This window comes from Candoia aspera, chromosome 1 (genome assembly GCF_035149785.1).
Source record: "Candoia aspera isolate rCanAsp1 chromosome 1, rCanAsp1.hap2, whole genome shotgun sequence".
NCBI lineage: Eukaryota > Metazoa > Chordata > Lepidosauria > Squamata > Boidae > Candoia > Candoia aspera.
The window spans coordinates 318,520,742-318,543,050 of record NC_086153.1 but is presented as its reverse complement, the minus strand read 5'-3'; the positions used below and the strand labels follow the sequence as shown (position 1 = coordinate 318,543,050).

Sequence of the window (22,309 nt, the reverse complement as noted above, 5' to 3'; positions counted from 1 at the left end):
TAAAATGTTATTTTGATCTTGGATGTAGAATGCTTTCCTTGCTACTTCAAAAGAAAATTTAGACTTTGACCATCTCCTTTGCAGGCTGTTCGCTGTGAAATCATGTCCTATATTCACCTGAAATTGAAAATTGAAAGAGAGAAGTTGAATAAGACTTTTTCAAATCTCAATAAGCAGATAAATAAAGAGAAGAAACTGCTCAATGCAGGAAAAACCAAAGGACTTATTGAGGAACACGAGGTACTATGTAAAACCGACATTCTCTTTTGTTTCTCAGACATTTCCTATTTTATTAAGCCATCATGTAATGGGTCAGAATTACTATTGTGGCTCTCCAGTGTCTCAATGCAGCCAGAGATTTCCTTTGACTCTGTTTCCTGACGTCATTGTCACTGGGAGACGCCAAGTCCTGAAACTGAAATTGTCTGCATGCTCAGCTGGGAAACAATGTAAAATTGTATGATGCTGTGGAATAATGATGCAATGATCTGTTTAGTAAGTTGGTTAGCTGCACATCCCAAAGGGCAATTGTGAAATAATTATCATCTGCTAGTACAGTAGAATCTATATACCTGAGCTGAAAGTGTGCGTATTCTGCCTGTCTATAGTAAGTATTCAATGCTGGCCTGAGGATGTAACATTCTTTATGGGCAGAATTATGACCTAAGTTACTGGTGAAAAATAAGTAATTGGATAAGTATTCTGATGCTTTTAGTTCTTTCTCTGCTATTTGGCTGTCCAGTGCTTTGATTTTCTTTCTAGAAGGTGCTTTGGAGCATGTGGCTGCTTTAAGGTGTGGCAGACAGATGTTACATTTGCCCTTCTGCCTATTCCAAAGCACCTTTGGCAATGAAATTTGAAGCACTGTATGATCTAATCATGGGATGGAGCAAAGAGCTCAACTACGCATCAACAACTACAATTGAATGCTTTACCAGATCAGCCCTCTGGCTTCTGAATTTCACCAGACATTCCTCATCCATAGTGTAGCCCTCGCCATGCTGCTTCAAGCATAGGATTGGTTGAGTTAGGTTTAATTATTTTTGTGGGAGTGTCATTAAGCATTTTATAGGAGGAGTGCAGGTAATTTCAATTGTCAGTTAATAAGGACTTGGAGGACTCAAGATGGATGTATCTGCATTTCTGTATCCATTTAGGCCTTCTTTTCTCAGCAAGGTAGCCTGGGTGAGCTTAACACTTGCTTACAAGCTTTGAAAACAATGAGTGAGAAAATGACCAAAGTGGAAAAGGAGTCCAAAATGGAACTGCCCATTGCAGAATATGAACAAAAGAAAAAAGAACTTCAAAAAAGCGCAGCAACTATTTACAGTGAGTTGATATCTAGGACTGGCGATGACCATTCATCTGAGAAAGGGTAGGTATTTTCAATTATTAGTCTAGAACTGCCGCATGATAGTAGGTTTAGCATCAAATAAAATAGTTTTTGTAGGAAATTCTTAACTGTTACATACCAATGATTGTCTTTCACTTCATGGCTGGATTCATGTATTTCATTATGCTATAAAAATGTATGCCTAGCTTTGAGAAGCAGTACAGTTTGTAAATCATAGTGTATGGCTAGCATGGTTCTCTGGTTAGCATGAACTGAGCCAATGGCTTATTCAGTAATAAAGAGCCACTGTGGTATGGTGGTTAAGACGCTGGACTAGGGCTGGAGAAAGCAGGTTCAAGGCCACTCTCCACCAGGCAAACCACTAGATTGCTTTGAACCAATCACTCTCTCTCAACCAAAATGGCCCCCTAGGATGATCGTTGTGGTACTCCCCTAGTAAGACACCAGCCACCAGAGAAACAGCAAGATACAAATCTATTAAATAAATAAAAGAAAGCAAATAAAGGCTTAGGACCATGTGTGAACCTGGTGTATATAATAAATCACCCATCCCTAACCTGATATCCTAGAGGTATTGGGATTGGCTATGGTCTGTGCTAGCTGGGAAGTTTGGAGATGTATCACAAGATGTCTCAAGGACAGCTGCTTGGGGAAGCCAGGGTAAATAGTCATATGGAAAATTAAGGGTTCCCAGTCTCTGCTGTTCATGCTTTGAGGAGAACATCTGCTGAGGAAAGCAGCTCTGCACAAGCCGTTGTTCCCAGGATTGTACAGGACTGTACAGGCTGCACACAAAATCAGAAATCATAGAATTGGAAGGAACCATTTAGGCCATCAAGTCCAACCTACTACTCCATGCAGGAATCAGATTAAAGCATCCTGTCTAGCCTCTGTTTGAACACATCCAGTGAAGAGGAGCCCACTATCTCTCTGTACTCTGGAACATTGGAAAACAGTTCTTTATCTTACTTCGTATGCCTCCTCAGTCAGTTTCCTGAGCTTCCTGATGTTGCTGTTCTTCAAACCTATTCCAGTTTGTCTGAATTCTTCTCAACATCTGGTGTCCAGAACTATGAACAGGGAAAGGGAGGAAGTCTGGCCAATATAAAATAAACCGTAACCTGTAATTCCATAATATGCTTCTCTTGATGCAGCCCAAGTGTTTATTTACCTTTTTTTTCTTTTGTAGTCACGTTGCCCATTTTGGAGCCTATTCTGCAAACTCATAATTAAGTTTACGTGTATAGCATGCTTCCATGTAGATTGCTTTCATGAATGGATCATAGTGGAGTGGTTCTTATAGGGATATGGGATAGTTATCAGTGGCCATTGTCTCATTTTTCTGTTCCATATGGTTGTTCATTATGTCAAGTACAGTATGTGACCTTTTGCAGATGGGGGATATGTGCCTTCAGTCAGTCTTGACTCCTGGCAACTGCCTCTACAACTCCCATTTCGAGTCTGGTGCCTTTGACAACTACATCAAATTGGCTCTCATGTGACAGTTACTGTTAATAAAACTACATGTGATATCCAGTTCTGTGGGTCTTCCATCTGAGTTTTTAAAGATAATACAGGTAGTCCTCACTTACCGACTGGCCGCTTAAAGGCTGTTTGAAGTTACAATGGTCCCCAAAAGTAGATTTCTGACTGGGGCCTGAAATTATGACCCTCACAAGGCTTCTGTGATCATGTGACCGAGATTCGGCCATCCTGGAAGTGGTGGCCATTTTGGGTCACATGTCCGCCCTTTGGAACCAGGAAGTCTTCCAGGCTTAGGCTTACGACGCTGGATTTCTGTACTGTACCTTTAAACCTGTTTAGTACTGTACTGTAGAACAAAGATTCCAAGGAAGACCTTACAGTAAAAGTTTTTAATAATCAACCAGTAATATTAGTTGAAAATAACAGTAATATTAACTGAAAATAATACTACTGTAGCCACAGAAGCATTTCCAGTCATGTTTTGGTGGAAAACATATGCCTATTGCACTCTGCCCTCCAAAGTACAGCAAAGTAACTCCTGGTTGACTTAACAACCACACCATTTGCTTAACAACCAAAGGAAAGCACAAGCCCCGATCTTGAATCACTTAATGACTGCTGTGACTCACTTAACAACTGTGGTAAAAGAAGGTTGTAAAAACAAGTCTGGCTCACTTAACAACCATTATGAGTTACAATCAAAAATCTGGGCTCAGTTGTGGTTGTTAAGTGAAGACTACCTTTATGTTAGTGGCAAATGCTGAAATCAAAGTGGAGGATTGGCAATGTGAAAGTATAGCTAGGCCTTCTTCCAACTTTTCATCTGTTGGACATTGGGCATCCTATATCTTCCCTTTACTTGTGTAGGCATTGGGGAGAATAAAATAAAAAATGAAAAACACAATTAAAACCAGACATTTTACAAAAAATTAAGCTGTTTGTCCTCTTGCTTTCCATCCCTGAATTCAGCTTTGTGAGCTGTTTTTCAAAATGGAGGGAGGAGCTTATAATTTACCATTATGTGTAAATTGGTCCTGAAATTAAAATACTTTTTGTGAAGGGAGGCACCAGGGGGGCAAAAAGGTCAGATTAAGAACAGAAGTGTGGTGGCTTTATGATGCCCGCCTCACCCATTTTTTACATGCATTGCAGTGTCATGCAGCTACCCAAAAGGGGCAGAGCTTATGCCAGGATGTTGCAATGCTGCTTTCATCATTATGATGAAAGTAGCAAGCCCCTGCAGATGCCACTGTTTGTAATGGATGAATAGAACACATCAAATTTTAATACCAAGGAAGAGCCAGGGGTGGAAGTGAGGGAGAGAAGACGTGAAATGAAGTTTGGGAAACTTTGAGCTACTTTCTCAATAGCCTGTGAATGGAATTGGGATAGTGCCTATCTGCCTTTTTCCACAGTGTTAGATGTATTTTTCATTGCTCTACACTGATGTTATTTCATATTAAAATTCAGAGATTTTACACCTGCTTCAGTCAATGAAGAGAGGGCATCATCTCAGAATCCTGAAGCTGAAAAGGTAAGGTTCACCTTTTAATGCCTGTAGCAGTTTCCCAAGGATGCTTCCTTTGTGATGCTGCTCATGTAGATCAGCCTTCCCTAATCCAGAACTGAATTTGGGGAGTTGCAGTTCCATCTGGCTGATGAAGGCTGATGAAAATAAATGTCTCTGTAGACATTTGTTATTATGTGACAGCTTGAAAAATAGTCCTGCATGGATCATAGAGCCATACACTGGAAACCTGAAATTCACAGATAGCATTTTTGGGGTTTCCTTTTTGGGTTCCCTTTTGGGTTCCCTTTTTCACACAGGATCTTCCTTCCTTGGTGATGATAAAGTCTGTTTAGTACAGCATAACATTCATACAATCAATTCATTAAAGGTAAAGGTAAAGGTAAAGGTAAAGGTTTCCCTTGACATTAAGTCCAGTCGTGTCCGACTCTAGGGGGCGGTGCTCATCTCCGTTTCAAAGCCGAAGAGCCGGTGTTTGTCCGTAGACACTTCCGTGGTCATGTGGCCGGCATGACTAAACGGAACGCCGTTACCTGCCCGCCGAAGCAGTACCTATTAATCTACTCACATTTGCATGTTTTCGAACTGCTAGGTTGGCAGGAGCTGGGACTAGCAACAGGAGCTCACCCTGTCACGCGGATTTGAACCGCCGACCTTCCGATCGGCAAGCTCAGCAGCTCAGCAGTTTAACCTGCAGCGCCACCGTGTCCCTAGTAGGCTTTTAATACAAACTATTTAATAGGTCCACCTGAACCATATACTAGAAAGAACTCATTGGGCAGTCTATTAAAGATAGACTAATGTTTTCAGCATCAGTTCTCTCTTTATACTCTTCTTCATCTAATATTTACTAGATTCTTCATATATCATATTTGACAAACATTTATAACTAGATAAGCTGAGATGATACTATCTTCTCTCTGAAATAAAGTCAAACATCTTTGCATTTTCTTAAGAAAGAGTTGCATAGGTAAAATCATTCTGTTGGACTTTATATCTGTCTGATTTTAATTCAGGAGCTCAGAATGGCATATACTGTATTTCTTCCTCCAATTTTTCCCAAGAACAGCCCCGTGAGGTATGTTGGGCTGAAAGAGAAGGGGACTGGTCTAAAGTCAGCCAGTGAGCAAAGGGTTGTTTTGAATCTGGGGCTTGCCCTCTCCTAGACCACCCTGGCTTCTCTATAGCTGAAATATTTGTACAATATCTTCTTTAACAACCTCTCTGTCGTTTGATCTATCTAAGGATTCAAGAGGGAATTCATGATTCTAATCACCCAGATTTCTTTCCAGGCACTAAGTTCTACTCATATGGTGTCCCATGCCTGTCCCTTGGGTCATATTTAGAGTAAAGACATATTTTGCTTTCTAACTTATTATAGCTTTAGTTTTTTCCTAGAATTCTTTTCACTTCATTGGCCTATTAACAAATGCTTTTTCTTGGAGAGAAATTCACTAATAATTTCATTCAAATTGTTCAGGTGGTGCTTCCTCTATCACAATAAATCAGAATCTAATAGCAATATCCATTACATTGTTGTTATTCTTCTTAACATTAGTCCTGTTGTTGTTGTTGTTTATTCATTCAGTCGCTTCCGACTCTTCATGACTTCATGGACCAGCCCACGCCAGAGATCCTGTCAGTCGTCAACACCCCCAGCTCCCCCAGGGACGAGTCCGTCACCTCTAGAATATCATCCATCCACCTTGCCCTTGGTCGGCCCCTCTTCCTTTTGCCCTCCACTCTCCCTAGCATCAGCATCTTCTCCAGGGTGTCCTGTCTTCTCATTATGTGGCCAAAGTATTTCAGCTTGGCCTTTAATATCATTCCCTCAAGGGAGCAGTCTGGCTTAATTTCCTGGAGGATGGACTGGTTTGATCTTCTTGCAGTCCAAGGCACTCTCAGAATTTTCCTCCAACACCACAGTTCAAAAGCATCGATCTTCCTTCTCTCAGCCTTCCTTATGGTCCAGCTCTCGCAGCCATATGTTACTACGGGCAACACCATTGCTTTAACTATGCGGACGTTTGTTGTCAGTGTGATGTCTCTGCTCTTAACTATTTTATCGAGATTGGTCATTGCTCTTCTCCCAAGGATTAAGCGTCTTCTGATTTCCTGACTGCAGTCAGCATCTGCAGTAATCTTTGCACCTAGAAATACAAAGTCTTTCACTGCCTCTACATTTTCTCCCTCTATTTGCCAGTTATCAATCAAGCTGGTTGCCATAATCTTGGTTTTTTTGAGGTTTAGCTGCAAGCCAGCTTTTGCACTTTCTTCTTTCACCTTCATCATAAGGCTCCTCAGTTCCTCTTCGCTTTCAGCCATCAAAGTGGTATCATCTGCATATCTGAGATTGTTAACGTTTCTTCCAGCGTTTTTAACTCCAGCCTTGGATTCCTCAAGCCCAGCATGTTGCATGATGTGTTCTGCATACAAGTTGAATAGGTAGGGTGAGAGGATACAGCCCTGCCGTACTCCTTTCCCAATCTTAAACCAGTCCATTGTTCCGTGGTCTGTTCTTACTGTTTCTGCTTGGTCGTTATACAGATTCTTCAGGAGGCAGACAAGATGACTTGGTATCCCCATACCACTAAGAGCTTGCCACAATTTGTTATGGTCCACACAGTCAAAGGCTTTAGAATAGTCAATAAAACAGAAATAGATGTTTTTCTGAAACTCCCTGGCCTTTTCCATTATCCATTGGATATTGGCAATTTGGTCCCTAGTTCCTCTGCCTTTTCTAAACCCAGCTTGTACATCTGGCAATTCTCGCTCCATGAACTGCTGAAGTCTACCTTGCAGGATCTTGAGCATTACCTTACTGGCATGTGAAATGAGTGCCACTGTTCGATAGTTTGAACATTCTTCAGTGTTTCCCTTTTTTGGTATGGGGATATAAGTTGATTTTTTCCAATCTGATGGCCATTCTTGTGTTTTCCAAATTTGCTGGCATATAGCATGCATTACCCTGACCGCATCATCTTGCAAGATTTTGAACAGTTCATCTGGGATGCCATCGTCTCCTGCTGCCTTGTTATTAGCAATGCTTCTTAAGGCCCATTCAACCTCACTCTTCAGGATGTCTGGCTCTAGCTCCCTGACCACACCATCAAAGCTATCCCCGATATTGTTATCCTTCCTGTACAGGTCTTCTGTATATTCTTGCCACCTTTTCTTGATCTCTTCTTCTTCTGTTAGGTCCTTGCCATCTTTGTTTTTGATCATACCCATTTTGGCCTGAAATTTACCTCTGATGTTTCTAATTTTCTCGAAGAGGTCTCTTGTCCTTCCTATTCTATTGTCTTCTTCCACTTCCACGTATTGCTTGTTTAAAAATAATTCCTTATCTCATCTGGCTAACCTCTGGAACTTTGCATTTAATTGGGCATATCTCCTCCAATCACTGTTGCCTTTTGCTTTCCTTCTTTCTTGGGCTACTTCTAGTGTCTCAGCAGACAGCCATTTTGCCTTCTTGGTTTTCTCTTTCTTTGGGATGGATGTATTTTGTTGCCGCCTCCTGAACAACGTTGCGAACTTCTGTCCATAGTTCTTCCCGGACCCTATCTACTAAGTCCAGTCCCTTAAATCTATTCTTCACCTCCACTGCATATTGCTTAGGAATATTAGTGAGCTCATATCTAGCTGATCTGTGGGTCTTCCCTAATCTCTTTAGTCTGATCCTAAATTGTGCAAGAAGAAGTTTGTGATCGGAACTACAGTCAGCTCCAGGTCTTGTTTTTACCGACTGTATAGATGTCCGCCACCTTTGGCTGCAAAGGATGTAGTCAATCTGATTTCGGTGTTGTCCATCTGGTGAAGTCCATGTATAAAGCCGTCTCTTAGGTTGTTGGAAGAGAGTGTTTGTTATGCACATTGAGTTGTCTTGGCAAAATTCTATCAGCCTGTGTCCTGCTTCGTTTTGTTCTCCCAGGCCATGCTTACCTGTAATTCCAGGTGTCATTTGACTGCACAACTTAGCATTCCAGTCTCCCGTGATGAAAATAACATCTCTTTTAGGCGTGTCGTCCAGTAGGTGCTGCAGATCCTCATAGAACTGCTCTACTTCAGCTTCTTCAGCATCTGTGGTTGGAGCGTATATTTGGATCACTGTGATGTTAGATGGCTTGCCCTGAATTCGAATTGAGATCATTCTATCATTTTTTGGATTGTATCCAAGCACTGCTTTAGCCACTTTACTATTAATTATGAAGGCTACTCCATTTCTTCTGTGGTCCTCTTGTCCACAGTAGTAGATCTGGTGGTCATTTGATGTGAAGTGGCCCATTCCAGTCCATTTCAGTTCACTGATGCTCAAAATGTCTGTCTTTAATCTTGACATCTCACCAATAACCACATCCAATTTGCCCTGGCTCATAGATCTTACATTCCAGGTTCCAATGGTGTGTTGATCCTTAGAATATTCGATTCACCGTTCACCATCAGCACCGTCGGCTGCTAGCCGTCCTTTCGGCTTTGAGCTAGCTGCATCATCACGTCTGGGGCTAGTTGAACTCCTCCTCTGTTCCTCCCCAGTAGCATTTGACCATCTTCCGACCTGGGGTCTCATCTTCCGATGGTATACCGACATATCTCTGGTTGTACTGATCCATTTAGTTTTCACGGCAAGAATACTGGGGTGGGTTGCCATTACCTTCCCCAGGGATCGCGTTTAGTCTGACCTCTCTGTCATGACCTTCCCGTCTTGGGTGTCCCTTCACGGTTTAGCTCATGGCATCATTGAGGTGCTCAAGCTCCAGTACCACGACAAGGTAATGATCCTTGCTGAAGAACATTAGTCCTACTTGTGAATATCTGGTAAACTGTCATTTGTGAATTTTTCAGAGTGAGAGGATAGGAATGGCCACTCAAGTATCACTGGAGAGTGCCCAGGTAGGGGAATCTTGCCTGACTGGAATTTCAGCTTCCTGGCATCCAAAAGAAGAGTGGAGAAAAAGGCCTGAGAGGAGAAGAAACAGGGGCTCTTCTTTTAGCTTACCTCTATAGCTGCCTGCCATTTCATTCCATCTCTGCTTTCCCCAGAGACATCCCATAACAACTTCCCTGCTTCCTCCTCAGATCCCAACAGCCTGTTGCATCTCTTCTGCATTGCCACCCACTGACGTTTACCTTGAGTGCTACCTCCTTGGGCTTCCAGAATTGGGCTGGCTAAGCAGTTGCAGGTTTCTTCTGCCTGAAAGTTCGCTCTCACTGACAAAGATGTTAAACTTATCTGAATCTATTGGAAGTAGTGGGAAAAGGCTTTTTCCTTCAGATACTGCTTAGGAGCTTTTCAGCTTTATGCGTACAGCTGTTGTGCAAAAGAGAGTTGAACTAGATAGGTCTTCGACCTAATGCAGTGTATTCATAGCGTTTTTATTACCAAAACCTTAGCTGGGCCCAGAATGAAGTAAGTAGAAAATGACTAGAATGATTAAAAAACCTACCTCCTATAAGCATTCTAGGTCTGTATTCTGCAAAACTTACAATTTCTAGACTAAGCATATTCTACTATTCGAGACTACATAGGAATATGTTACTGTGATTACTATAGGTCATTTTGCTTTAGGTATGGCTGCACCCAGCCTTCATGCATATGGAGCATTCCTCTTTATCAACATGAATGGGAAAACTTATATATTCAGTATCCCAGCTATGCATGTAAAGGGTTCTGAATTAGGGCAAAATAAATCTGTGAAAGTAATTTTCCTTGTGGCTTTATAATCTCCAATCTTTCTAACTGAAGTCTTTAATCTCTTGGGTAAGGATTTCTTTTACGCGAAAAATTAAGTTTTGGTTCCATTGTATATACATAATTATTTTTATGGATATTATGTATTACAATTATTTAACTATTTTGGACATTTTTTTTAGGATTCAGAAGATGTTTCTTGTATAAATTTGGAACCAGAAAAGGACTTTCAAAATGGCGGACATCATACAGAAAAGTTGGAAATTGATGGAGACTTGGCCTTAAAGAGATTAAAAGAGAGGTACCTTTCAGTATAAAATACTTAAGTGACAAGGAATAAATATTTACCAGAAATATCTGGAACAAATTTGTAAATGTATTTTAGTAGAGCTGAATCTTCAATCTGGCTTGCCTTGGTTTAATCTGTCAGATTCCATTTCTAGAATTATTATAAAGTGCATTCTCCTTAAGTTATATTCTTTGGGCCAGTCTGGATAATTATTTCAGATTTGACAATGTTTTTGTCTTGAAATGGCCTGGGGCTGTTCCAGTTGAGAGAAGAGCCTTTGTTTTAGCTCCCTTTAGGACCTCCACAGTTTTCCTTCTCTCAGCCTCAGAAATCAGACCCCTCCTGGTTGAATTTGCTTCCTTGCTACTTGAACATTTAATTTAGGAACCTGCTTCTTTTTGGGCATGGTAGTTGTGGTCCCCGGCCAGAAATTAATAAAGTTTAAAGTTTAAAAAAACATTCAGCTTAGGCTCTACAAGGTAACATGATGCCTGTGCTGTCAAGATGACTGAAAGAAGGAATGGGAAAGTAAAGCAATGGGGAACAAACTGTTGTATTGTATCATGCAGATGAGGAGGAGAAGGCAGCATTAGAACAAGCATGAATCTTATTTTCACCTTCAATTTTGCATACTACTACTACTACTAATGCATCTGTAAATTGATATATCATGTTTTCTCTTAGCTATGATACAGCAAGACATAATCTGAAGCTTCACCTAAGCAGCATCAGGGAGAATATAACTCCTCCTTTAATTGATGATGTGAGAAATGTTTCTTCCCTTCAGAAGAAATTGCAAACACTGGAAGTATGTGTTCAGATCCTTTCCTAATTTGTCTATTAGGTCAGGGGTCCTCAAACATTTAGCACATGGCTGTATTTAGAATTTTTAGAGAATATTATGGACACGTTCATAAAATGGTTGTCATGTCTGGTGGAGCCAGTCACAAAATACCTGTATACCAGAGGGCAAACAATTGCCTAGGGTACAACTATCCCCATTTGATTTTCTGACAGTGACTCTGGGGCCTCAGAGCCAGTAGTAGTGCTAGAAATAAGGTTCTGCTTGAGGCCAATGTGTTGGTTTACAACCTGTTAGCTTCCTATTAATTTTGAAAAGATACTTTTTAAGAATTAAATTGGTAAGGCAGGAAGCTTGGCAGATGCCAAGGAATGTGTCAGGATACACTTTGTTGCCCTTTCCCTCACCCAAGCACCAAACATCACCTTGAGGCCTTGGGTATTAGGTAGACGGGTGTTTATTTTGGCAACAAAAAACAAATGGATTTTATTGGGTCACCCCATGGAACAGCTCCCCAAAAGAAACATTTTGTAGATCATGTTACATAACACTTCTGTACATGAAAGTGCAGATTATAATTTGCCCTGCTTAACTGTTTCTAGCCGTAGCTTACACGAGAGTCTGAACAATATCTTATCTAGACATATCTTTTCAATTTTAACAGAGTTAGCATCAGTACTTACAGAGGATTCATTAGGTTCCTGTGTGGAGAAATCTACAAAGGAATTAATTTTAATAATGAATATTCAAATTAGAATTTATATGAATTGTGTTTTGTGTTGTGTTTTGTCTCAGTTCAAACATTGTTAAACTATGGAAAGAAGGTATAGTTAAACTTTACTGTTTCTGTGTTTGTGTTTATAAATCTGACAGTGTTACTTAGAAAAAATAATATTTACACATTTTGCTTCAGGCTTTAGAGAGTAAAGGTGATTCTTCCTGGAAGCTGTTTGATTCTGTGGCTTCACAGCTAGTAAAGCTCTCAAGTGAGATGGACAGTCCTGTCATCTCTGAGAAATCTCTGGAAGATCTGCACAAAGAATGGGATGAGCTCCAGTTTGCTTTAGATAAAAGGTACAGTTGGCAAAGTGAAGCCTAAAGAGGCAGTGGGCTAATTGAATGGACATAAGGGAAGTACACATAGACTTTGCCTTCAGGAAAATCAGTGATGCTCTATTCTGAACTAGTCTGACTTACCAGATGGTGTGGGAGATGGGGAAAGTTAATTTAGCTTGCAGATTGCCTTCTAAATATTCAGCCGTTCATATGGAGTGTGGATGACTTGTACTCCATATGGACTGAGGCAATGGAGACCACAGAAACTGAAAAAAGTTATAATACACAATCTGGATTGATTTCTGGGAGGTTTCTGATTTTTTAAAAGTCATACTCATCTAGTCTTCAAAGGGAACAACAGAGATTCCCCAAAGATGAAGATGACAAAGATGTGTTCAAGCTTCCCTAGTATTATGAACTTTTAGTGGAATTGGTGGTAACTGATATCAAACATCATATCAAATTAGATTTGTCAAGCTTAGCGCATACACATGGATGACGAGTTCTTTCAGTAACTTCTACAGGCAATGGAGGTGACCTTAGGAAGTTTTGCTCTGTTTCTATACCTTTTCCTTATGCTCAGGTGGACTACATACTTTAAATAAAATGGTGAGTTGGGGCATTGATTTATTATCCTACTCCTGTTGCTCAAGATTTTACATAGCCTAGGTTGCAGCATCTAGCTGATCCTGGCTGATCTTAGAAAGCTAAGACTTTAACTTTAATGAAAAAAGGGAAAGCGGAAATACTTGTGTGTGTACCACATTCTCTGCTTATAGAGTTATGCCATGGAAGTTCTCTGTTCTTATATGTTGTACAGTGTGTTGAGATACTTCCTTAGGGGATGTCCTGTTCATGTTGCACTTGCTGTCCTGCAGGATGGAATCTTTGAAGGCTGCTTTGGCCCTTGTTTTGCCAATAGAAAATGAATGGGTCCTACTCTGCAGATCAGAAGAACAGCTTTGCAAAAGAGACATTCCACGGTGTGTGATGAATAAAACTGATCTTCTGTTCAAGAAAGTGAAGGTTTGTACTGATTATGCTTAAATTTCCTTGGAATTTGAAGCATATCTATTCAGCTTCAATAGTTTAATACTGGGTGCTTCCAGAGCATTAAGTCTATATGCGCAGCAATCCTAAGTGTAAAATTGCAAAAAGAAATTTTCAGAAAAGAACTAGGAAGCAGAAATGCTTAAGTCTCCTCTTTTCTCAGTGCAAGTCCCCAATTTCAGCTGCTTTTCCCTAAGGAAAAGAGGTAATGAACAGAAAGAGAGGTTTTTAATCCCTCTTTACTTTGTATTGTATTGTAATGTTTATTATGGCCAAAAGACCCAAATAGTTCTTTTCCCCAGATCTGTTTATTTCTCTAGAAGAATGATCATATATAAATGTGTATGGATAGTCTGCTCATCATTTTTCATCTACAAAAGTCGATATGGTACTTAGGAATATAAGAAACTACTTTGTATCAAGTTGAACCATTGGTCCATTAACACTGACCAGTAATGGCTCTCCAGAGTTTCAGGCAGGAGCTTTTCCAGCCCTACTTAGAGGTGTCAGGATTTCAATCTGTGCCCTTCTAAATATAAAGCATGTGGTCTACCGTCTGCTATTGGGCCATCTCTCATTCCTCAGATTTAGCAAGTGTATAATAAATACTATACATAAAACACAGTTTCTTGATCCTTCCATCCCTTCTTGCAGAAAATTCAGGAATCTATAGCAAATTGTATTGAACAGTGCAACAGCCAAGAGCAAAATAGCCCTGCAGGATGGACAGTTGACCAAAGAGATCGGCAAGCCATTGGGTTAATGATCAGCAAGTACAAAACGCAATTAGAAGAAATGGGTCAGAAGATACAAGTCATTGAAACAATTCTGCAAGATCTTGAAACTTTTCTGGTGTCTCTGAGACGTATTCAATGTTCTGTGGATGTCTCTACACCTCTGAGCTGTTCTCCACAGCCAATGCAGGAGATTTCTCATATGGAAAAAGAGGCCAAGTCTCTAGATGAGAAATTGAAGCAACTCCGTATCTATTTGGTAGAGGCTGAAAGTGGTAAAAAGATGAGCTGTGAAGAGTTTGTAGCAGCTTTACTTGTAAAAGAAAACCCTGCTATTGGCTCTGAAGCAGCAGCAGAGTTTACCCAGAATCAAAAGACTGAAGAATTTTCCTTGAAGAATAATGAGCTATTTAAAAATATTCAAGACATATATGATTTGATCAGTACAATAGGCTTGAGGGACCCAACAATTCCTGCTATTCGGCAAAGGTGAGAAAGCCTTCCCCCCCAATTCTTATGTCTTGTGGTTGTGGATTATGGAAGTTGAAGCCCAATACATCTGGAAGTATGCTAAAATGATAGAATATCAGAAAAGTCACAGTGAAATAATCAATCTGTTTCAGTCTACCTATTTCAATCAGTCTATTTCTCCTGACAATATAGGTTGAAATTGATCAATGAATTGTGGAAGAAGCTGGATCGCTGTGCTCCAGAAATGAAGACCTTGAATGAGATAATTAGTCAACTTTCCCAGTTGCCAAAAGCCCAGGAAAATGAAGTCCGTCGGCAGTGGGGACTTACCCAGGACCTATGGGAGAAGACTAAACTTGCCATTACTGAAAAGTAGGCCACAATCCTATACATATATGTGCCTCCTAGGTAGTCCTACTAGCATTCAGTAAGACTTACTTCTGAACAGATCTCAGTAGGACTGTACTACATGCTTATGTGCTGTTTTGTTATATTTCATACAACCCTAGAATGAGACCTTGTCCATTTTCAGACATTACAATACATTAGAGATAAATGATCACCCATGCTGGAATGCTTAGCTTTATTGCTTCCACTTTATGTCTCCTGCCAGTTGGAAGTTAAAGAACTCATGAACACTTTTTCTGTGTTTGTTTATGATTTTAATTCTTCCAGATGCTGTTTTGAAACTTTAAAAGCATATTCCTACATTTAATGTCTAGTTTAGTCCTAAAGGCTACTAATTCTCTTCCTCCTTTTTGTGAAAGCTTAGATACTTTGAAGTTGAATGGACGTACTGGATTCCTTGATAAGTTCATAATCATTTGAAAAAACAGCTGTCTCTAATCTTAGGCAGGTCTGTAAATGTCTTCAATTTTCTTTTGGCTTTGTTCCCTTCCATAGGCGTGAACACTGTAAAAGCACAATGGAACTCTTGAAGCAATACCAAAGCAGCAGAACCTGTTTGACTAGCATTATTCTGAAGCAAGAAATTGCCCTGTCGCAGCAAGCCTCTTACATGGGAAAAGAGAATCTGCAGAAGATTATTGCTAAGGTGAAGTTTTAGGAAATTTTTGTACACAGGAAACCATTTCTGTGGTTCTGTGCAAATGAACAACACCCTTCAGAATTCAGGGATGGGCATGGGACACAGTGGCTTGAGAACTGGAAGGCTTTCATTTTAAAAAAGGAAGACCATCAGTGTTTTTTTTCCTTCACTGCTGATCACTACATTAAAAGTCAGCTGCAGTATCAAAATGCTTAAGTATGTCATCAGTTGACCCAAGGGCTAATTCCTAGCCATGAAACCCTATAAAGCCCTCAATTCAGAGTTTTATCCTGAATTTGAGCAGGCTGTCTCTGGCTCAAGAACACTATGTTTTAAGGGCAGAAACTGTCTTACTTCATATCTAGTGCAGCTAGTAACTTACAGATTCATAGTGAACAGCGATCAAATCCTAATTTTCTTGCTCTAGGTGGTGAGTACCTATAGCATGTTCCAGTGAAAATGTACTTCTACTATGGGAATTATGGATCCATGTAGATTACAGACCAGGGATGCACTGCTTGGTGCCCTTTGGCTAATGCCCATTAAGCACTGATTGCATTCCTCCCAGTCTGCAACAGATACAATCTGAAAAGAAACCCCGTCTGCTGTGGAACATAGTTTTCTTAGCAGTGATTCATTGGAGAAGCCCCACCTGTGCATGGTGTTGCCATCAACACTCCATAGCTCTCAAAGCTCTCAAGCCAACAATGTTTGGGCTCCTTTCAGTCCTGATCCTGCAAGTGCTGTGCTTTTTGAACTGTTACCATGTCTATAGGCAGAGCTTCCCATCAATTAAGGCATAAATAAGTTTCATGCAAAGAGCTTGCCTTATGAGAGAAAGAGAAATTACTCACAGATATCCAACTTTCCATGGGTCATGAAATATACTTCTGAAACAAGATGTTAATATAGGATATTTGAAGATGTCAATAATACTTGCATGTTTGAATGGGAAAATAAGTTTATTAATAGGCAGCAATGTCAAATTAATGAACTATATAAAGAAAAGAGGTAGAGGGTAATAATTTTATTTAGAATTTGATAATACATGTTTGTTATATTACCTGCCTTGAAGATTTAACTTTACCTCAAAGAGGACTTGAAATGGGTCATTCCAGTTCAGAAGAATCTTGGCATCTTGTTCTGTATCTTTATTACCTAAATAAAGGCCTGAAGACTTCTCCTTCCTGGTCTTTCTATGATTCTCCCCAGCCTATGCATAATGCAATTAATAATAAGAGTCAGAATCCAAATACTGTTACTTATATTCGATATATCTTTCCTTTATGCTAAGGTTGGTTTGATTTGGATTAGGCAATGGCATGAGGGTAAAGGATTAACCCACTTCTCCACTGCTGTGTTTCCAGTCCATTACAGTAATTCACAGGTGTAAAGAGAGGGTCCTTAGCTTTGGGTTTGTTTTTTTAAAAGAATATTGGCACATCTGATCTCAGATCTGCCATGTCATTCCTGATCTGGCTCATGTGCATCAGTATTTCTAAGTAGAGAAATTGGTCAGAGTTCATTTTTTCAAAGATTGCAGAGTTTCATGGTATTTTTTCTGTTAGAACAATAAGAGAACAAATTATCTGTCATCTGTTGTTTCAAGACCTTTGTCCTACTCTCTCATTGTGTAGCTGAATCTACTAAAAACAGGGTTGTCTGACAGGGAACAAAGCTGTCATTAACAAAAGCTTTATAATTGCCAGGTGGTAAAGGTCAGTGCTCCACTGCCTGTGTTTGTGTGTTTTTTTGAGCATAAAGGAGCCATTTAGAGGTCCAAAGTGGAAAATAGAAAATGGTATTTTGCAAGTTCAGGGATACAAATTTGGTGACACAATTCTATAAGTTAAAATGGGTGATGTATTTTGGAAACTGAACTGTTGTTATCAAAGGATTTATTGCATTATCTGAAAAAAATCTATTATTTTATATACAGCAAAATATTCCATATACCATTAAAAATCCAGGTCCTGCTTTCAACATAGATTTTGAATATAATTCAATATTATACGAACAATATATAAGGCAAATGGGTGAGAGGAGAACGGGGAGTCCATATATTTTAAAAGAAGACAAATAAATAAATATGAGATATAGCTATTGTGAGCAAATTAACAAGTTGCATTAAAAAACAGAATACTGCTCGAGGTTTAAAATATTTGATTAAATTTTCTTGATACAAAGTAACTAGATTTTTTTAAAACTTGGAAAATTCACAATACAACTTGGCTCTGTCGGCTCATTCTTGTTTTATGCTGAAATGAATATAAATATTGAAAATTAAGGGCAGTGTGCTGTCTCTCCTTTTCCATTTTGACAAGTTTCTTGCTATTTAGAATTTCCCACAAATGCAACCGACTTGTTCATAAATGGGTATTATCTTCTTTTCATAGGTCAACATGGTAAAGGAAGAATTTAACAACCACTCTGAAGATATTGAGAGATTAAGCCAAATGTGCAAAAATCTTCAGTCTCAACTGAACAAGATGAAGAGTTTTGAGGAGCCTCCATTTGAGAATGAGGCTAATGCTATTGTGGATCGATGGCTGGACGTATGTTTAAAAAGCTAACTATAAGGATGTTTCAAATGATTATTTGTTGGAATAATTGATTTTGACTTACAAGTATTATTCCAACTAAATTAAATACAGCATGTTGAGGAATCCAAAAAGAGAGAAATTTGATTTATAATCTGAGCATGCTTATAGAATGTGAGATTGAGACTAAAAGAATCTAACATTGTTTTTTCTGGGTACCACAAGGAAGTTCTTGTTGGAGATAATTCTCAAAGATGTAAACAAACAAGCAATATTGTCTTGTGCTGTTTATATTGCTTAGCACTCCCAGGAGTTTTTCCATGAGTGCAAATCTTAAGAATGATCTTACTTCAATGCTTCAAAAGCTAGAGAAGGACATTGACTGCCTTCTGATATGCCCAAGCACTTCCTAACTGAAACTAGTTAGGACTCATTATCCTCATTATAGGATTCCATCTGATAAACCAAACCACCTTACCAAACCTGTCTCTAGAATCTGGAGAGCTGTTGTGATCTTTGATATGGTAATCTTTAAAGCCATATTTGGTAAGAAACTGGCTTTATTCCATGGGAACATCGGATTACTTCCCTCCCCTTACTTGTTTCTGTGTCTGGCTTCATTTTACCTTGCCTTTCTTTATGTACTTGCTTGATTAGAACGCTTTATGTTCTCTTTCTTTCTTTCTTTCTTCTTTTTTGGAAAACATAATTCCCTCTCCCAGATAAATGAGCGGACTGAAAACTATTGTGAAAATCTGGAAAGAGCTCTGGCTTTATGGGACAAGCTCCTTAATTTATCCAATTTGATTGATGAGTGGTCAGATGCCATGCAGAAGAACTTAGAGGATGGGAACTTGACTGAAAAAGAATTGGAAGAGTTGGAGGTATGGTTGGTGGGGATTATTTGTCATTCAATAACTGCAGGCAACTCTTTCTAAACTGGATGAGGACTGGTACAGTGCCATCAATCTGCTATTCAAGATCTTAAGTTCTATTTTTTCCTCCTCCTCGTTCTTTCTTCCATACTGCCACTCATTCTTCCCTTTGTGGCATTTTTCATTCACTTATTGATCACCACATAAACTTCCTCTAGGACACTTGCTTTATACTTATATCCCACTTGATGACAGGCTTTCTTGTCCTCTGCCTAAATGCAATGCTGGTTCCATTAATAAGATGCTTTGCATTTCTTTATGAGATACAGATATGAAAAGCATATGATTGAAAAGCTATTTTTATCATGAAAAGTGAATTTCAATTCAAAACGATACTAGGTATTACAACTAAGTTTAATATAAGGTCTTCAAAACCCTTACCATTCCTGCGTTAGGCTGCAGCTGGTTCTGAAAGGGAATAGGAATCCAGTGCAAATACCTTGTCTGCCATGAGAAAGCTCTTTTATCCTCAGTCGAATCACTGCCCTATATTGCTCAGTATTGCCTACATAACTGACAGTAGCTCTGTGAAGGTTCAAATAGGAGTCTTTCTCCAGTGTACCTGAAGATGGCAGTGATCGATCTTGGGGCATGCAAAGTGCATAGTCTATCACTGTAAATAGCTTGAGATTGACAAATGGTACATCAATGTATGAAAACTCTGTTACATTGTATAACTGGATAAATATTACCAATATTATCTTGTTTTACTTGTGAAAACTTCAAAGCCTTTAACTCCAAGGAGCAAGGCCACAGTCAGGGATTTGAAGAATTGTAGCCATATGAAAGACTTTATTTTGCCTATTTATTTATTTATTACATCTGCAGGCTACCTGATTGCACCCTGACTATAGGAGGTGTACAGCATGAAACAATTAAATATAGAATAATACAGAGATCATGCAAAACAGGTCTCTGGAAATAGATTGCCAACATCACCACAACAACTAACCCCCCTCCACAAGTGTCCATCAACCACTCTAGTCCAAGCCAGGTTTTAAGGGCTTATTTGAATAGGGACCAGAGGGGGGGGCGAACCAGCATGACCAAACCATGAGGGACTATCCTAAGGGCCTTGGTGTACTAATAGCAACATTTATAAAGTTCTCTTTAGCCATTATTCTATCTGCGATTCTTCAATCTGTTGCCAGGTGGGTATCTGTTTATAAGGTTACCCAACTCAGCACTGGGTAGTGTAAAGAATACAACCTAAAATACTTAAAAACCAAAGTAAACTTAATGGGGGGAATACACATACTCTAACAGAAACACTGAACACCAGGTGGGTACATCTTGGCCTATCCCAGAGCCTAAGGAAAAAAAGCCCAGGTTTTCAGAGATTATTTAAAGGCTCAAAGGGTCAGGACAGTCTAAGCCTCCAGGGAGATGCTAGTTCAAAGGGCAGATGCCATGACAGAAAAAAAACATGCCTTCTAGGACCCATCAAATGACATTGCTTAATGCACTGTTTCTCAACCTCAGCAATTTTAAGATATGTGGACTTCAATTCCCAGAATTCCTCAGCCAGCATGCTGGGGAATTCTGAGAGTTGAAGTCCACATATCTTAAAGTTGCTGAGGTTGAGAAACATTGGCTTAATGGATGGGACACAAAGCATGGATTTTAGGGAACAGGCAGAAACGATGGGAGAGAGGCAGTCCCTAAGGTATTCCGGCTGTATGTCATAAAGGGCTTTATAGGAGGTAACCAGCACTGATAACCAGTGTAGCTCACATAGTAGAGGTGCTACATGGGCATTCTGAGTTGTTCATGGGTTGTTCAACTGTTCATGCTACTCCATTCTGGCCCAGCTGTAGCTTCCTAGTGATCTTCAAGGGCAGCAGATCATGGCTTCTATTCAGTTCTAACTGGTAAAATAAACATTACAATTGGCTAGTTTGTGCATAATCTGTTTTCTTTCTTTATCTTCTCAGGCTGATGTCCTGTTCCAAGAAAAAAAATTAGAGGAATTTGATAGAAAGGTGGATGAAATACAGTATCTTCTTAATGGCAGTGAACCCCCACTTGAATTACAGGTGAAAGAGGAGAGACAACAAGAATTATGATTGTGGTTGATATAATATGCCTGCCTATCTTTGTTGTCCAAAAAATGCTTTCACTACCTCTGTATTACCTTGCAATAATGAAAATGGGACATCATTGTAAAGGTCTCTTTCACCATTAGATCTGCCTCACTCAACTGGACAGTGCAGGGTGATTCAGTAATTACTGTTTCAGCTGGTATTCATTGTCACTGCCTTATATTCCTGTCCTCAGCCAAGGATATAGGGGCAAGGTGAAGGAAGGAAAATGCCTTCCATTCTGTTACTTCAGATACATCAGAGCACTTTAAGCCAGTATTTATTTATTTTTTGAATTTATATATCGCCCATCTCACCATATAAGTGACTCTAGGCAGCTAACGGATAAAAGAATACAAAATATACAAAAATATACAGAGCTTAAAAGATGGAAAGAGCATACCCAACCCATCAACCACCCCCAGGGCTGCATACAACCATCAGATCCCCTGCTAGGTGGCAGAGCCAGGTCTAACCGCTCTTCTGGAAGGCTTGAAGAATGGGGGCCAACCACACCTCTGGGGGTAAGATGTTCCACAGGGCAGGGGCAATGGCAGAAAAGGCTCTCCTCCTGGACCCCGCCAGTTAGAATTCTTTGGCTGACGGGGTTTGTAACATGCCTCTCCTGCCAGACCGGGTGGAACAGGTCAATGTAATTGGGACGAGATGGTTCCTCAGGTAATCAGGTATCAGTATCAGGTAGTCAGCCTGAAGATGCCTAGGCCTACTGAGCTATAGTATGTTACCAGATTACAACCCCTAAGATATAAACTGGCACCAAAGATGTCTGTGAAATAATTGTCTAGTAGAAAGACACAGTAACAAAGAAAACATAGATAGGTGTTATTCTTAGACAAAAACAGTTTAGGATTCAAAGACCAAGTATAAACAAAGAGCAATGAGAACTTAAAAAAATAGCTTTGAAAGAAATTGGAAAAAGCTTTGAGCATATCCAGAATTAAATCAGAATTCTAATACACACCATCTGATTGTTCACTACATTGCTACTGCTCTCTCTGGAAGACTATAGGAAGAAAACTCTCAAGGAGACCCCTTCCTTACTGTTTAACCTCAAAGGGAGGAAGTTGAGTTGGTCAGGGATTTATCTGGGGCTCATATCTGGGCTGAAAATGCTCCCGTCTAGTGATTTACTGCAATTATGAATACTCACAAGTGTGTTAGTGCCTCAGTGTGTGTGTAGGGGGGAGTGCCTTCTACATAAGCATTTGAGCATCTGGGTAGAAGTG

At 39.7% G+C, this 22,309-nt stretch overlaps 1 protein-coding gene across 1 annotated transcript in view; it reads left to right on the top strand.

The window, feature by feature from the left end:
* SYNE2 (spectrin repeat containing nuclear envelope protein 2) overlaps positions 1-22,309 on the top strand; it is a 263,282-nt gene that overhangs the window by 62,551 nt on the left and 178,422 nt on the right. The window contains exons 21-34 of the mRNA XM_063289046.1: positions 85-240; positions 1,173-1,375; positions 4,310-4,373; positions 9,210-9,257; positions 10,239-10,357; positions 11,030-11,153; positions 12,061-12,221; positions 13,082-13,229; positions 13,908-14,476; positions 14,651-14,830; positions 15,362-15,512; positions 17,903-18,061; positions 18,769-18,930; positions 20,916-21,017. Of these exons, the coding sequence (XP_063145116.1) occupies positions 85-240; positions 1,173-1,375; positions 4,310-4,373; positions 9,210-9,257; positions 10,239-10,357; positions 11,030-11,153; positions 12,061-12,221; positions 13,082-13,229; positions 13,908-14,476; positions 14,651-14,830; positions 15,362-15,512; positions 17,903-18,061; positions 18,769-18,930; positions 20,916-21,017 (2,346 nt within the window). The remainder of the gene's footprint in view (positions 1-84; positions 241-1,172; positions 1,376-4,309; positions 4,374-9,209; positions 9,258-10,238; positions 10,358-11,029; positions 11,154-12,060; positions 12,222-13,081; positions 13,230-13,907; positions 14,477-14,650; positions 14,831-15,361; positions 15,513-17,902; positions 18,062-18,768; positions 18,931-20,915; positions 21,018-22,309) is intronic.